This window comes from Parasteatoda tepidariorum, chromosome 9 (genome assembly GCF_043381705.1).
Source record: "Parasteatoda tepidariorum isolate YZ-2023 chromosome 9, CAS_Ptep_4.0, whole genome shotgun sequence".
NCBI classification, from domain to species: Eukaryota; Metazoa; Arthropoda; class Arachnida; order Araneae; family Theridiidae; genus Parasteatoda; species Parasteatoda tepidariorum.
In genome coordinates, this window is record NC_092212.1 from 38,056,363 (window position 1) to 38,074,883 (window position 18,521).

At 32.1% G+C, this 18,521-nt stretch overlaps 2 protein-coding genes across 10 annotated transcripts in view; both read right to left on the reverse strand.

The window, feature by feature from the left end:
• The window catches only part of LOC107446127 (fibropellin-1), a 93,503-nt gene that overhangs the window by 51,341 nt on the left and 23,641 nt on the right, over positions 1-18,521 (reverse strand). The gene's annotated exons all lie outside the window — the stretch shown is intronic.
• LOC107446010 (alpha-tocopherol transfer protein-like) overlaps positions 1,056-18,521 on the reverse strand; it is a gene marked incomplete at its 5' end in the record, with an annotated part of 24,604 nt that continues 7,138 nt past the window's right edge. Inside the window, 4 exon segments of the mRNA XM_043054845.2 lie at positions 1,056-3,845; positions 4,553-4,663; positions 8,907-9,103; positions 13,571-13,813. Coding sequence (XP_042910779.1) covers positions 3,642-3,845; positions 4,553-4,663; positions 8,907-9,103; positions 13,571-13,813 — 755 coding nt within the window. The 3' untranslated portion in view covers positions 1,056-3,641.

Here is an 18,521-nt window from a genome sequence, read left to right on the forward strand (position 1 = left end):
AAAAAAAGCCTCATTACAACTCCCCGAATGGCAACGCTAGAAAATCGACCAATGATTGCCGCTAAAAATGTCACATGCCAAATCTAGCTGAGATGGCTCAATATATAGCGCTTTTAAAAACGGAAACTGAAATAACCAGAGAGGGCATCAGCTAGGCAGAAATGAGTTGTCTTTGTTGATAGATCTCTATCTTAGTATTTTGTCGAACGCGTTTTTTTTTCATGAATTTATATATTACGAATTTATTTGACGATTTTTGATTTATATCACGAATTTATTTGTTTTACTAGAATTTATTTGTTTATGTAGGTTTTTCCATTGCAATTCGCTTATTTCTATTTTTAATAGACTTAGTTACAGCCAAAATTTTAACCTTTTTAAAGAGATATCAGTTTTAGAAATTTTATCTCAAGATTTTATACTATAGCACATTTCTAATAGGTTTAACGAATTACATGTCATTTATTGGAATTCAAATTTATTTTAATGACTTAGTATTTACTAAAAAGATGTAAATTTTTTTTACAAAAAAGTTGTTATATGGATTTAAATGATTGTTTTGAATTCTTAGAATTTTTTGCATTTGCAATGAACCTAAGTTAGTAGCGAGCGAAGCGAGCTTGGTTTGTGAAACAAACCATATAAGATTGCGTAGCAATTTTCGGGGTTGGCGAGCGTTAGCGAGCAGGGGGCCCAGCCCACTAGTAATTTAATGTTCCTTGGGTTGTTCGGAGGCGTCTTATCCACGGACCGATTCCAGTCCAAATCCTGGGTGGTGGAGTTCACTGTTTACGTCAATGACATGCGTCAACACTCCTTTTAAAATAAATAATAAATTCCGAAAAGTGTTGAAAATGTAGTTTTTTCTTCTTTTCTCTATTTACAGAAGGATTTATTATGCGACATAATAAAATAAGCAAGAGTAGCTAATATGTCAGAAACACTTTTTACTTATAATAGAACTAAAATCCAGAATAAAGGATTGAAACTAAATAGAATATTTTATCTTTCAACCTAAATTCTCAATATGATATAATTTATAACATTAAGAAAAACCACGCAAATGCATTTTCATTCAAAAGAAAATTTATTGTAATGAAGCAGACAAAACTTAACTATGGAACTAATTATACCAGATAAGTACATTTTATTCCTTCATATTACAAATATAATCATCTTTCTTGATATAATCATTCGAAAATAAACAAAATTATTTTACACACTAAAGTATAATCGTAGAGTATCAATTATAATCTATAATATAAACCAGAGATGCATACCGCTCCGGACACGCCAAAATAATTATTAAATAGCGGTAAATAACTGTAAATTTTTCAAATATTTGATTATATTTGCTTGCTTTTTAGAAGGTATGGCGGGACATTAATAGTATTAGGTGGTGAATTATATAACCCTACGAATTTTTTAGAAGTAGTGGTGGATAAAAATCTGTTAAATTGAATTTATTAAACCAAGAATCAAAATTTATAAACTACCACTTTAAAATATATATTTTCTGTCGGGAGCAAGTTCGCATCTCTGTATCAACCAATAATTTCATTTTGAGTTATGCTAGAGGGCGTAGGAGCCCGTATGGTCATGAGAAATTTTTAGACTAGAGTCATGTTTACGTCAGAGTGGAACGTCTTTAAGTATTGTAGTTCATGGTAAGTATACAATGAAAAGCTTAGCTCTTCTACTTCCACTTGAAGCTTTACGTACCGATAATCGTCAGTCGATTTTCGTAAACTCTTTCAATGCATCTAGTGACGAAAATTAAGACGATCGTTTAATTTGTGCATATTTTAAAGAAATCAACGCAAAGCAGTAATAAAAAACCTATTATCACAGGACCTATACTAAGCATCTCTGTTGATCTGTATTTTTATTTGAAAATTTATTAAGCTTCGAGATCTTTATTTATTAGAATTTTTTTTACTGATACTCTAGACCAGTGGTTCCCAATCTGCGGGCAATAGAGCACCTCAAGGGGGCGATAATCCTTAGGGGGGCGATCAGGGGGCGACGAGTATTCAAAAGATAAAAATTGCTGAAAAATATTAATAACAAAAGCTATTTGAGATCGAAATGGAAAACATATATGAAAACTTATGGTTCTGGTGTAGACAAAGAATTATGATAGCTAAAAATTAAAAAACTTAATGTTCCGGATCGTTTTCGTCATACGTTTTGGTATCTCAAGCGGAAATCAGACCCTCAGGAATTCTCTTTTGTTGAAAGTCATAGTCTTTTATATACCTTCTTCTCCTCAAATGCTCCTCTCTCGTCTCATTCCTATACCTCCGATTTTAAAAGGCATGTAATAGGAGAAAAGGATTAATAGACGAAACATTTATCACTAGATAACTCAGCGGTTTTCAGGAAAACTCCAGACATCAGTGTCGCAATACTGTATTCAGGCGAATTGATAAGATTGCCGCATTAATCAAAACTCATCAAATTTTTAAAAGAAGGTAAATTTGCGTTGCAGATTGATGAATCAACTGTGAGATTAACGAGGAAATGTTGTTAACAAAAACGTTGATCACTGATACAAAACGGTCGTCGATTTTTAAATTGGTCAAAGATTATTTTGAGGAAAAATAAATTTCCCTTACAACTGTAAGTGCCTGTTTAACAGATGGTGCTCCTGCCATGTCTGGTCGTCATACTGGGTTTCCTGCACACCTTAAAAAAGAAGTACCGGAGGTTATCACCATTCATTGTGTCATTTATCGTCAACATTTGGCTGCAAAAAAAGTTGAGTGGTGCCCTGCCTGACACTTTACAATTTGTTATTTCTGGCATCAATAAATTCAAAGCTAATTCTCTTAATGACCGTTTGTTCCAAGAACTTTGCCATGAAAAGGATGAAGATTTCGAACGCTTGCGCCTACATACAGCTGTGAGATGGCTTTCAAAAGGAAACTGTTTGCGCCGTTTCTTCGAATTGTTTGACTCGGTTACTGAGTTTCTCGACACCACTGATCACTTTAAGTGAGAGTTTGAAGCAACGCAATTTGGAAACTGCGTACCTCAAGGATATTTTTGAAAAAATGAACGAAATCAACGCAAAACTTCAAGGACATAAATTAACATAATCAAGGCTAAGGGAATCATATCTTCATTCATTGCCAAGTTTGATATATACAAGTCAAACATGGGTCGCAAAGAGCTAATGCAATTTCCAGCTCTTAAAAAGTGTTCAATGGCAGATATCGAGATTCTTGAAAATAAAATCCTGATTTTTACTGATCACCTTGATCAGTTAAAAACTGATATAAAATCAATATTTAAAGATTCGATGAAATTAGAAATTCCGAATTGGAATTTCGATCACATTAAATAATAAAAAATTCTACTTTTAAATAACAAAAAAGTTTTTATTTTAAGCCTGAAGAGAGAAATTAGCACTTATCAATGAACTCTTTGTACTATTTGTTTGTGATTAAAAATACAAATTGAAGTCGTATAAGCTTCTGACTTCTTCTATTAGAATACACTATATGTAGTACATTATGTGCGATGGTGATCTAACTACCTCTCATTTTTTAAGTGCAACCCTTACCATTTTTGTAATAAACGCAATTTTGAGCTTATCATTGCCGCAAAATCCAATTCAGTTTACATAAATTTGAAATTCACTTCCTGAGTTTTTCAAGAGTTTTTCCCTTGTATCCATATTTGTTCATTTCCTTAAAATGTTCTTCAAGGCTCAAAGCTCTTTCCCCAAATGCTGTTGCGTATTTCTTCAAGGGCCCTTGTTGTCCTCCATACTCTTCTGGAAGGATTTCTGGTGATAAGAATTTGTGAAGACTCTCCAAATCTCTCCCATGGAAATGAATCTGAAATGAAGTTTGACTGTCACTTGCGATAAAATAAAATAAATAATTCTCAACTAAAATTTTATTTATTTCTGGCTGACAAGATAATAAAATTTTCGCTCTAATTTCTACATAATATTTAATGAAACACGCAATTAATTTCTGCTCCTTTTTTTTCTTAATAAACAGCATTTATACGAACTGCATCACTATGAAAAGATTTCCTTGGTGAAATTGGCAGCTATACTATTACAAAATTTATGGCCGCGGGGGCATTAACCCTTTCACTCCGACCGTCACAAATGCGTGCCAGCATAAACCTGTATCAATCAGGGTAAAAAGATAAAACTGGTAATCAAAGTAATTCTTTAGCAGTTTATTTGTGGGCGGAGTTATAATTGTTTGATTTATTTAATTCACTATTACTTTGTTCAAAATAAAACTATTTAGTTATACTTTGATCTAACATTGATTATATATATGATTAAGCTAACAATATTTAAAGTAAAAGCAAAGTAAGCCTGTCAAATTAGCAACGACTACATTTAAGTTACCGTTTTTTATTTAATTACATCCTGATTCTGATTTTATACGAATGCTTTTCTGAATCACCCGTCCCCAAGGGGTTAATGGGATAAAATAAAACGGCTAATGTAACGAAACATTTGTGCATCATTATGCATTTTATGATTAAAAAAATTGAGGGTGTACTCAAATTTCAGACTTACTCTTTTCCTTAATTTCTTTGACACAAGATGCATTCCAACGCTCAACATTCCACTTACAAATCTTGCTTCATTTACAATGTGATAGGATTTAATTCGACAAGGCATGCTCCTCTGGTTGAAAATAAAATATACAAAATAAAGAAATAAAATATACAAAATAAAGAATCAGCAAAATAAAGAAATAAAAGGGAGTACCCTCATAACTTTTGAATGGATTTTCATTCAGTAAAGTATTATGGTAATATCTCAAACAAATCTCTTAAATTGTATCCTTTTCATTACCTCTGTTCACATATGTTGACCTTCTGTTCTAAATACAGGCTATGAAAAATCTATGGTTTTACCTTCACTGAAACATTCGTCGACGCTTAGACTTTCTGGGCATTCCAAAAAGTCCAGAACATGTAAGTTATTAGAGTAGAATTCCACATAAACAGAATAAATGTTAGAAAAAGGACGCTAAACCCACGTGCCCGAAAACGTAAGTAATTTTAAATATATACCTGGAATTTAGCTTTTCCAATTTTTTTTTATTTTTTGAGTTAGTAGTTCTGTGATCTGTATTGAACTTTTAAGTTTACATTTACTTAATATTTAAAAATAATACTGTTAAGAACATGCAGGTTCACATATGTATATGGTGAAACCTTGGTATGTATGGCGAAATACCTTGGCGTCTATGGCAAAATTAATGATAGCGTAGTAGACAAGTGAAATCTTATAGCATTATAAGTATTTAATTCTATATCTATTTAGTAATATTTCTATGCGCATTTTAATTAATTGTTTTAAAGTACATGCATTTAATAATTAACTTTTTGTGTTTGCTTTCCATAATTTTGAAATTTCACCCACAAGAATTAAATACTTTTTTATATTCAATATTAGATTATTTTTACTAATTGTTTATTTTGTGTCGTTTGCTTAATTAAAATAGTTTTGAAACTGAAAAATAATGCAGTATTCCATTGTACTTAGATAAAACTTCGTATTTTTAAAATGTAATTTCTTTCTGAATAATTATTACTTGTTCATCATTGTTTTTAAATAGATCATAATATAACAATTTGCTTATTTGTTCCTACTTAAGTTGCAATTTAACACTTGAAATATTTATATTCTTTTACCTAGTTAAAACTAGAGGTACACCTATGTAGACCGAAAATTATAGGCCCTCTGGCAGTATAATTCATATTTTGTTTATCTTTTTATGATTTATGACAGTAAGATAGAAATTAGGAACTGCAAAATATTTTATAGCTGTATTCCTTTATACTTCAGTAGTGAAGATTATAAAAAACTGCAACCGTAGAGAAATATGCTTATTTTGACCAACAAAAAAAAGAAACGCATGTTCTCTGATGAAACATAAGAATTTATTTTTTATTGCTTTCGATTTCGAGTTCAAGAATAATCCCTTAAACAAAATTTTAGAAAATTCTGGCACAATGAGGGAGGCTTGCTAAGATGAATGAACACTTGGCATAAAACAGGAAAATCGTTGATATTGAGCATTAGTAGCAACGGATTTGCGTAAAGCATCACTGGAGAATTGTGTTGTCTTTAAGTAATTCATTGCGTAGCCATTAAATACACGCGAATAAGTGAATGTTACCGCATAAAAATAAAATTAATAAAAAGTAGAGCAATACTTATTCATTGTTTAAAGCTATTAATCCGCCTTATGAAATTTATCTGACCCCAGATTAATAATATAAATAAAATGTATTAGTAAAATTTCCTCCATCTACGAAAAATCAGAAAAAAATTATTCTGATACTTCATTTTTCAAATTGATGGTATTCCTCTCAATTAACATAACATTCTATTTCAGAGATAATTCTTTTATTTTAATCATTTAAATTGAACGAATTAACAATCGAATCTTAATGTTTAGATTTTTCTTTCTTTTTTTGCTTTGAAATTAATGTGCTCATATGTAGTAGTTATCTAAGTATCAGCCCTGTGTGGGGCTCTACTTCTCCTATGTATCTGTGTGAGAGTTTATTGGAAATTCGGTGCGAAGCTCCGAGAGACGCGAGGAGAAGAGTTTGTAGACTTGATGTAGTAGAAAGCAGTCGTTGGTGTGTCGAAGAACATAAGAGGTCAGGGGTCTTTCCCTGTAAGATGGTGTTAAGAAATGAAATCACAACTTTATTTTTAAGAGTTGATGATGGTAACTTTGATGATGGTTTTTTGATGAGGATGACACAGGCGAAGAATCCTTCCGATGTCATGAGAATTTTCTTCTGGACCGGGCCTCGCACCCAGAGAAATTGGCTGTGTGTTCTTTGTTCCAGTTGCAGCACTTAGAGGTGTACCCTTCTTTTTTTTGCACTCGTAGGTGAAGTGCCATTCGGTACATTTCAGGCATCTCAGCAGTGCCTGGCATCTATAGCACTGTAGTTGTGAAAGTACTAAAGAAACTAATATTTTTCATTTTATATTATAACCGTCGTTGAACGGCCGATCCAATTTTGAGTTTACGACTACTAATGTACAACTCCGCAGCCTTGTAATTTCAAACCACCCAGGTCCCGCAGTGGACTGATCGTTAAGACACGGTTCCCAGCAGATCACCGAAGTCAATGATCACTGGCTACGGTCAGTGTGCGGGTGGGTGACCACTTGGATCAGTCTGCGTAGGGAACGAGGGTGTGCGGTATTGGTCCTCGTTAAACTGTGCTACCGTAAAGTGCTCGACTTCACGCGCAGGTCGTCGGGCTACCGAAGCGGGGGTGCCATCCCCTCCGCAGAGGATCAAAATTGTGATGGCATGTCTTCGGATCATCCTCCGGGATGTTTCCCAGACCGTCGCCAATAACCCATTGTGCAGCTCTAGTGCGACGTAAATTAACAACAACAACAACAACAAACCACCCAGAATTCAAGGTAACTCTTGGATCAGTACCCTCTGAGATCTAATTTGTTAGGGGAACATGGAGGACTTTGAGACTCGACAGATTCAACGCGCATCAGTCCCCAAAGAAACTGATATTGTTTAATTGAAAACATCTTTCGCTTAAAAAAAATATACTAATATGAAGAAGCAATCGACATATTTCAAACACTACAAAAGTTGGCGCCCATATTCTAGACTTGGAAGGGGTGAATGTAAAAAAACCAAAATGATTTGAAATAAAAATCTAAAGTTGCCAACAAAAAATGGAAAAATGGAGGTGAGAAACAAAACAAGAAAAACCCCAGAAGAAGGGAAAGAAAAAATATGAAATACTGAACAGAGAAACTCACAGTTGCTGAGAGGCAAATAAGGGTAAAAGGCATTTCTACATGTTATGGAGAAGTGGGTAGGAACTAATGTCGTTAACAAGGGAATCATAATTCACATAAATAAAATTAGATTCCAGGGCATCAAGATCAGCTGATGGGGAAATGATTTTAGCATTTTCTAAATTGAATTTATGCCCAAGATTCCAAAAACGAGAAGCATTATAAGATTTCCCGAATTCTTGATAAGGGATATAAATATATCGTGATCCTTTAGTCTCAATTTTAAAACGCGTTTAGTAACTAAGGTCGCACTGACAAGGAATGTGATAAATGTCTCAGCGATCTTTTAGAGACTTAAATTTGATTTTATAACAAACCTGAAAAGGATTTTAAAGCCGAAACGGGTGAAGATTTTAGCAATTTTAAAACAAATGGAAGCAATTTTATAACTAACTGGAGTCTTCCTCTTCCGTTATTTTCTATATTTTGTTGAGAACTTTACATTTTTATTTTGCATCATTTTTGCTTTTTTTCATTAACGACTGACAAGTTTTGAAAGTTTTGAAAATTCCGAAACTTTGTCTCTCCCCCCTGTTTTGAGATTGATAAATCCGAATTTGATGAAAAAAAAGCTATATATCTTCAAAAAATACGACGTTTTTTTGTCAAAATAAGCATGTTTCGCCACGGTTATAGTTCACTCTTGTACGTATTTTAAAAAAAATTTTGAAATATTAGTAAAACATTTTACAGAAAGAAAAATCCGATAAGATGTGCAAATATCCTATATAAAAGTAGATCTTAAATAATATAAAGAAGTATATAAAAGTAAAATATCATATATAAAAGTAATCCTTTCTTTTTTCGCTGCCTGTACATACATAACATGAAAGGCATTTGAATATATTGAAGAGATGGTAACTGGGATGACTAAAAATTTACCAGTTAAAATTTCATTTTAATGCCTTAAAAAAATTACAAATTATGTTATTTAAAATTCACAAAAACAGTTCAACGCTTTAATAAAATAAGACAAACGGGAAAAATTCTAACTTTTCAAGACAGTTCCATAAGATACATAATTTTTCTAATAAAACGAAAAATTGGATAATTGAAACATTACCAAGATAGTTATGATTATACGGTAGATAGCTCTTGGAGTACCAAAATGTCTTGCTTTCTCTATGCTGAAGTTATCAAAGTCTACAATGACAGAATAACCAGTGATTTGCGTTGCTTCAACTCGTAATCCTACTTCAGTGGCAATTAACATTAAAGTTATTTGCCCGTCAGAGGTGAATCTCTTGGTATCGTAGTAGCCTGTCAGAAATAAAATATATGACGATACCTACTTAAAGATACAGAGTATGTTGATAGTGAATTTCCTCATGATTCAAACTATTAATAAAAGGAGAATAATGAGTACAGGGCAGGGATGGCGAACCAATGGCACGCGTGCCATTTATGGCACGCCACATAATATTTTGAGCACGCCACCGATCACGAAGTTCACTGTGAAACAATTTACCAATTAAATTAAAATTCAAAAAAACAAGCTTAAAAAAATAAATAATTATTAACAAAAAAAATTTCAATTAATGCCAAAAAAACAATTAATTACCATAAAAAAGAAGCTAACAATAAATAACTAGCAAAAAAAAATTAACAGACCTGCTTAAAATAACATCTTACAACCTAATATAAGTTATTTGTCATCCAATCTGCAACAACAGAAGTCACACTGATGTTACTTTAAGTTGAATTACGCGTTTAACTCAGACATTGCGAAATGTATTCTTTTTCATAGTAAATAAAGAGTTTTGAGTTGATAGTATTTAGTGTTGTTATTTTCCCAATAATCACGAAGTCAAAATTGTTTGACTATGACCAAATTAAGCAATGTTTTAGAAAAAATGGCACGTTGGTGCATAAAGGTTCGCCACCCCTGGTACAGGGTTTGGATGAAATAATCTAAGCACTTTTATACTAATACATTTTTTTATTTTTATCGAAAAAGATTTATAAAAATCATTTAATAAATTAAGATGAGTTTAGGTTATAAGATTTCTCTTACTTCTCAATAAAGTTCAAAGCTTTTAGAGATTTGAAGGACCGACAAATAAATTACAAACAGAAAATAGTGTTTTTGAAAGCTCTATACCAACAAGTGTCACAATAAATTAGAAACTAGTAAAAATTATAGAAAAGGTAAAATTGGCACTAATTTAAGATTTCAGATCAATTAAGAACACGGATACAAATGCGCATGACCAGCTAGAAAAATGAAATGATGTTTACAACGATGGGTTGTGTATTTTCCAAACCCTTTTGATATCGCCTACCTATCATCTTTGTTTGTAACCATTGCACTGAAACACCCTGTACAAAAAACTGAAATCTGAATGATCTCCAGAAACCATTCACTTGGTTAAACAGAAATTCCGCATGCGGATAGTTAGAATTACGAGAAATGTCACTTTTGTTATTAGGACATTGAACTCCACTGAACAAAAAATAAATTTTTGCTTTGAATTAATTCTACTATTAAGCACCTAATCCTTTATTAAATTAATACATTGAGGCACAAATTTTTTGTTGCATTTATACAAGTACTTGGACCTCACCTAATTTGGGTATAGGACTTCAAATCTGAAATTAGTTTTGTTCCTTAAACTAATTTAAACTAATTTAATAAACTAAAGACGATATTTTTCAAAACGATAATTTTAGTTTAGTTTATTCGTTGTTAAATGTACAAACTAATAAAAACGCAAATGTTTATCTACTAACAAACTTTAAAAATAACATTTAGGACAACAACAAAAAACGTATGACCTTGATGAACATAAAAACTTAATCCGCATTGTATTATCGCTTCCCTTCTTCCTACGTAAAAGAGAAATGTAGCCATCTTGTTTAAAGTAGAGTAAGTTTTAAAAAATCTTGATTAGGAATATATAAATAAATTGCAAAAAAGAAACCTGTAGCTTATTTAGCGATTTGATATCTGCGACGCGGAAATATCTAAGATTAATTAGAAAATTTCATGCAACATAAAACGAAGGAAAATTTGTTACCCAATGGTATCTCTCTAAATTATAATTTAATCAAAATTGAGCGTCGTTAAGGTATGTTGAACGTTCTCTATTATTATTTTTAGCTTCCAAAACTCAAATGAACATTATTAAAAGGATGTAGATAATAATAACGCAAAAATAACGTTTCCATATTAGGGTTTTGAAAGGTATTTGAAATCACTTGCTTAAATTGTTTACTAGCTAAATAGCCGTTCTCCATACGTGGAAAAAATTAAACTATCAGTTAATCAGTACAGAACAACATTACGAAATCATACACAAACTGAAAAACCCAAATCCACACACTAAAATAATCAAAACTTTTTTATTTATTTATTATTATTTCCTGTTCTTGTCAGTGGTTTTACGCTATTGGATTAAACAATCTTTTTTAGTATTTAAACGCATCAAAATAAAGATTAACTGCAATCAGTATCTTTTGGCAAGATGCATTTGCTCGAGGCCAAAACATGACAGTTAAAATTTTCCATAATCATGTGATTTTCTCAATTACTTATTCCTTTCGACGGTCTCACATTTATTTTTCTTCGGTCTCACATTTATTAGTCTTCTCATTTATTTTTTTCATAATGAACAATAGAACAATACATAAATAATTCAAGTATTCAAAATCTTTAAATAATAAACGCAATGCATTTTTTAGAAACTTTGACAAGTCTGTCAATGATTTTTTCAACATCCAAATCAATTTCTCAATGAATGTGTAATAGCAAGTCCATTTAATCGTTCTTGATTTTGAGTTGCTCTAAGCCAAATTTTGAGACGTCGAAGAGTTGAAAAGGGTCGCTCTGCTGTTGCTGCACTAACTGGCAGAGTTATTAAAATTCTCAACAACATGTTGATTGATGGGTATAACAGGCATTAAACAATGACGTATTTCGTTTTAATCTTTTGGATTATGATTCTTGAAGCAGTGAAGAACATAATTAGAAGAGAAAAAAAACGCTTTTTCCGACCTACCTAGGTGTATATGCCTCCTTAAATAATTTTTAAAATATTTTATTTCCCTTGTAAACTATTTAAAATAAATATTACTTTTATTTTTTTTATAACTAGCAAACTCACTATAATCACATATAAACTAGCAAATATCACTGATGTAATCTTAAAAATATTTGAAGGAAGGACAATAGTCTGCAGCTGTAATAATGCAACTGCTATAAATGGCAAGTTCTAAGCCAATGAAAAATTCCATTGTTTCAAACGGCTCTACTGAACCAACTAATAGAAAATTTCGAATTTTAGGAACGATGGCTGAATTTATCCCTTACAGCCGCTATCCAAATTTCAGGATGATAGAACAAATGTTTCTGGATTTATAAGAGACCCACAAACAGGCAAAGCCTAAGTTTTATTAGGTTAGCTGATAGGTAATTTAAAAAAAAAAAATCGTTTCATTAACATAAATGAACTATGTTCTGCCATTCAAAATTGACTAATTATGATCGTTAACGAAAAAAAAAATGACTGTAAATCTTAATCGGATATCCATTTTGATAAGAAAAGTGTAATAATTTTAGTACACTCGCGTTAAAGCAATTTGGAATTTTTTTAGTACAATATACCACTATAGTGTTTATGGGTAACTTTTACTAAAGTTGTTTCAATTTTTTTGTTAAGTTTTTTTTTTCAAAGGAAATGTTTAGAAATTTTCCTTTATATCCATGCAGAATAATTTACATCGGCCTAAGTGAGCGCAAGAAAATAAATGATTTTAGCTCGCATAATACAATTTTACTTGTAAAAGCATTCTTATACGAGTATCGTAATTCTATGGAAATAAATAAACTGGTATAAAAGCTAGATTGAAGATATTAACTTCCTCATTTTGTTGAATCTGAATTTTGCATGGGTAAAAAGGACACCATTTTTTATAGCTTCAAGCATGATCTTTAAAATTATACCAATTATTTTGCTATGCAAAATCTTCCAAAACATTGGCCAAGAAAAAAAATAGATTGTTTACATAGAGTTTGTATAGAAATGTTTCCATATTTTTTCCCATACCCTGTGTATGTACGAGGGGTTTTCGAAAAGTAAAGATACAGTGCCGCATATTCACTTGAAGATTTTTTAATTGATAAATGTACATAACAAATTACTTATTGGTGCATGCCTTATTGTTTGACATTGTTTCCGCCATTGTCAAAGCATTTGTTAAGTCTGGGTACAAGCTTTTGTATTTGGCAGTTTTGGATCCTTGTTGAGTCATGGCATTTCCACATATTGGCGGAACCACATTTCTACTTCAGTTTTTATTTCAGTATCATTGTGAAAGTTTCATCATGCAAGATGTCTTTTAAGGAATAAGTGAAAGTTTCGGTCAGTATGTGCTGCTCAAACATAGCTCACCATAAAATTAAGAAATGAGCTCGATGGAAAAGCGGTATGGTCAAGGATACAGTGCGTGTTTCCAATGGATTCATATAAGCTTTTCTTTTGCTGCAAACAGTTAAGTATCTTTACTTTTTAAAAACACCTCGTATATACCCACTCCCTTCAAAACTAAATTCGTAGCTAGCACTTTAAAGCACGAAATTCGTCAGACCATAAATACTCATTCTTTTTTTTTCATTGAAATGCACGCACTTTCATCACTATATTCATTTTCGTGTTTTCACGACAGTAGTTCGAAATTGATTAAAACAAGCTCATATAGAATACAAGAATAAATAAATGATGTAATTACCCACACGAGCAACGAATACTCCAGCGCCATCTTTATACCGGTGTTCCAGTATGGTAGATTCTCCGTGTTCAAAGACGTGTCTTATATCAGATGGTAAGCGATCGGAAATAATACCAGAATACTGAGCTTTGTACACATAATAATCCTTCAGAGATTGGAACGCTTTGTCTGTTTTGAACTTTTTAACTCGCAGAAATCTGAGAAGAAAAATATCATCCATGCAAGGATGAAAGTCCTCTTCATCTGAAAATAAATTTGTCATTAAAATCTCACGCATCATTTTTTTAATAAAAAATATGCTTTGTATAAATGAAAAAGTAACCATCCATAGACGATGTATAATAATAGTGGAAAAATCCCCTTTTTCTACGCAATTATAATGTCTCTCTCTACAACATCAGAAGTCCAACGAATGGAAATTGAGATGCTGGCAGTTCTATTTAGAATTTGTCTGTTTCAAACCAAAGGGAAAAATAATAAATATTGTAAATATTGTGCTATCCCACATTTTTCATTAGTTTCAATCAATATCGAATAGAAGAACATAATTCCTGATTAAGATTTACATTAAGAAGTTCACCCTCGCGACACACCAGTTTGCATTTATATTATTTATAATCTTCTTAAACAAATATGAATTTAATCGAGAAGAATAATGAAAATTAATTTTGAAGTGGTTTACGGGGAGCGTCATTTTGACGCATTTCGAATTTTAAAAGGAAATTTACAATACCCGCTTGCATTTTTATTTTATCTCTTGTAATGACTTTTATCCATTGATCGAGGTAAATATATATTGAAGTCTATTTTCTTCAAAAGCGTTGAAATGTTGAAATTCTCTTTGAGGCATACCTATCCCTACGGATATGGGTCAATTTGACAAAATCATAATCATAATTTTAGATCATAAAAGATCATAATTTAGACAAAATTTTGAATAAACATGCAAACATCACATCAATAATAAGTAGGAATGTAAAGACAATACTTCGATCCGATATCGTTATCTCAAATGAAACAAGCGATAAACAACTGTTGCCGGTAAGCATTTATAGAAAGAACAAAGGCAGAATGTCAGATTTTGAAGGTTTCAGTTGCTTAGTTCGAGTATTGAAAAATAAAATACTAGAATATTTCATAAATATATATCTCATATTTGTATTTTTTTTCTTATAGTATATAATTTAGTTGCTTTCTAAGTGCAGGGATGCCAATTACTCCGGACACTCAAAAAATAATTTTAAAAAACGGTAAATAACTACTAAGTATATTTAGCATATAAAAAAATGCTGGATTATATAATCCTTTGAATTATTTAGAAATAGTGGTGGATAAAAATCTACTGATTGAATTTATTAAACCAAACATCACAATTGATAAAATTCCACTTTAAAATATATATTTGCTCTCCGGAGCAAGTTGGCATCTCTGTGAGTGCTGTTATATGTATTCGTTCATGCGTCAAATTGACGCGTGTTTGTAGAGATAGGTATCTAAGAAACGTCTATAAACCTAGTGTTAAATCAGAGAGAAAAATCCTTCACCCCTTTGCACTGGATAGGAGACTCTCAATCACCAGTAACTGTGAAATTGCTACAACTCTGAAAGTTAAAATTTTTCAACCTTTCTTTTTAACAATCGTTATTTTAAAAACTGGCATATTAAAGATGCCAATTTTAGACCTATTGCACATGCCAACACATATTAACCCTTCAACATCATATGTAAATAGTCGTCTTCATTTGAATATAGTCATCATTCGCGTATGCTCATTATTTGTATCTCTTCATCGATTGTAAATCTTAATCTTAAATCTTAATGCATTGTTTTGATTCTGCTAACCTTACAGTTTCATCTCGATCAGTGATTCTCAAAGTGGTCTATATCGACCCCCAGGGGTCGACGACATCCTGCAAGGGGTCCGTGTGAAATGAAAAAAAAATTGGGGGTCCATGAAATGAAAATGGAGGTCACAATAGTGGATCTCATATCGCTGCTTCAAAACTAAAACGACACATCTGCAGGTATAATACGTTTGCAGATGTGTCGTTTTACTTTTAAACCAGCGATATGAGCAGGTCGTGACTTTTTAATTTTGGCATTTCATGAATGGAATGATCAACATACACTGATAGTACCAGTTTACTTACATTATACTACCTTCTAACATAAAGACATATATCTATCTACATTCTACATAATTTATAAAAGTAGCTATGAAGTGAAAATTTTATTAAAATTTAAGTTATAGGGATTATTTTTTGATATATGAAACTGAATTAATCTAAACTAGCAGTTGCCTGCGATACATTGTAGCCTAACCTGTGTCAACTCTTTAGCTGGCTAGATTTCCAACTTAATCTGTGCACAAGATCACGGAGATTTGTTACATAGTTTTTACGTGAAAACGCAATTAACAGACCGACAATACACTACTACGGTTTTATATACAAACTTATTTCCGCAATTATAATATTAGTAGCGGAGTACGGGCTTTGTAGTGGAATTATTTTATTCCGTTTACATGTTAATTAAATTAGTTTGAATTTAATTAATTAATGTATAAAATAACATGTTTTTTTCACAATACACTTCACTACAGTTGGAAATTTAAATCTTTCACAGTGAGTAGCACTATAACAAAATGGAAAAACATGACAAGGGGTCTGCGAGGCAAAAAAGTTCAAGAACCACTGATCTAGATCCACTTAAGGAGAAGTACCGTTGATTCCCGACCCTTCATCCTATTTGTATTCCTGTTACCTTATTGACCCATCCCTAAGCCTCCACACGGTTTCTTATTGGTAATCCGATTTGACCACTATGAAGGCAAACCAAAAGAGACCCATTTAATACAAAATCTAGTAAAAATAAGAAAGTGGTATTAAATATATGCCTAAAAATTTGTTTAATTTATGAATATGATTGGTTTGTTTTATTCACTTATCAACCACTACGGGTTCAAATTTCTCTCAATTACTTTTAAAATAAAATTTGGATTCATGCTCACAACTGATTCACTTTTTAAATAGTCGGCGCAGACTGTTTATAAAATACCGTGTGGAGGCTCTTTGATGTAGGAGGTGATGACAAAGTCCGATATTTCAAGATGAATGGGAAAATGGCAAATCTGAGACCTCATACTACCAGTTCGAACTTTATGACAATTCAATATCTTCGAGAATTATATGGTAAATGTGTAAACAATGAGCTCTGTTTTGTAAGCTTTTAGTGTTTGAACCCGTTGTTTCAAACCTGATTGCAAGAGGTTGAATTTAAAATTAAAATAAATCTTGATCACTGGTAAATTTTCGATGAATGGGGATGGCAATGAAGAGAACACCCATTTTTAAAACTTGTGGCATGCATAACATATGGAAACTTTTATTTTTTAACGCCCAGCTTCTTTTTCCATCCTATTTTATCTCTAACTATACGTTTTCATCTTTTTACTCGAAGATCAGTGAAAATATATACATATTAGAACACTACGCAGAAGTTCTTTATAGTTCAACACATTACTTATATTCCATAGTTATTTTTATGAATTTAAATATTTTAACATTTTTTGTAACAAAACACAGCAGACCAAAGGATAATAACAAAAATAATTACTTGTATACCTTTTATGTACCGCAATTTTTTTTAAAATCTTTTCTGGAACTGCGATTTTTTATAGAAAATTTTGTCTTGTAGAAGAAATGGGATCTTAGTCAACGCCTCCTGCAATTGAAAGCCTCCATGCAGTTTCTTATAGCATACGTGACAACTTTTACGTATTTGCCGTAAAATTTTATTTCTATCTTTAAAGTGGTAGTAAAATGCATGTTTTCCATATATTCCTTGCATTTATAAACTTAATTTATAATCTTTTTGACCACCACTATTTTTAAAATTAAATTTAGCATATATATTAATGTGGAATACTTTTGTAGTAGTCCGCATAGCTTTTCCGAAATGTCGCGTATGCTTCTGCCTAAATTTAAAATTTAAATTCCGTTCCACTACCACTGCGGAAAATCATCCTCGAAAGGATTAAAAGTTGGCAGGTATGTTATAGGTTGTCCGATCTGACCACTATGAAGACGAACCAATTTAAAGCCATTTTATACAAAATCTAGTAGAAATAAGAAAGTGGTGGGAAATATAAGTCTAAATTTTTTTTCATTTATGATTATGATAGGTTTGTCTTACTTACTTGCAAGCCACTACAGATTCAATTCTCAAATATATATGATAAATTTCTCTCAATCACTTTTAACCGTTTGCACTCGAGAGGTGACTGTCAGTCAAAACTGTCGCCTGTAAATTACCCACCACTCTAATTGTAAAATTTTTTTCATCTTACTGTTTAGTTACCACTTTATTCAGTGAGCTTTCTTACAACTATCTCAAACCAAAGTAGACTCCGATATAGATCCATCTACCCGGCCTCCCATTGCAGCTTCTCCGGCTACATCTGATAGAAACTGCAAAGCTCTTATTCGTGGACTCTCAGCCGACTTCAATCCAGATCACATTTCTTTAGAAATAGCGAAAATGGACTTACAATTGGTCAAAATAATCCAGTTCAAGAAGAGAGAGAACAAGGCCTATTGGCTCCTCCCACTTTTCCTCGCAATCATTAGAGAGACGGCCAATCATCTTCATGTTCTCACCATAGGTAAGATCCAGCGATTCGCTTTCAGAGTGGAACGTTTTCGCGGTGGTCGGGGACCGTTGCAGTGCTACGGATGCCAAGGCTTCGGCCATGCACAACGGACTTGTACAGTCCGCAAAAAAAAGATATCACCCTGAATAACTTTCGTTCTAATGATCGGATTTTCACGAACTAAGTGTCAATCTTAATGGTTCTTGGGGGTGACCTCAAATATGCTAATTAATTAGTGCTAACTATTAATTAAGTTACGAAATCAGACACAAAAACGTACTTTCTCTGAATAAACATATA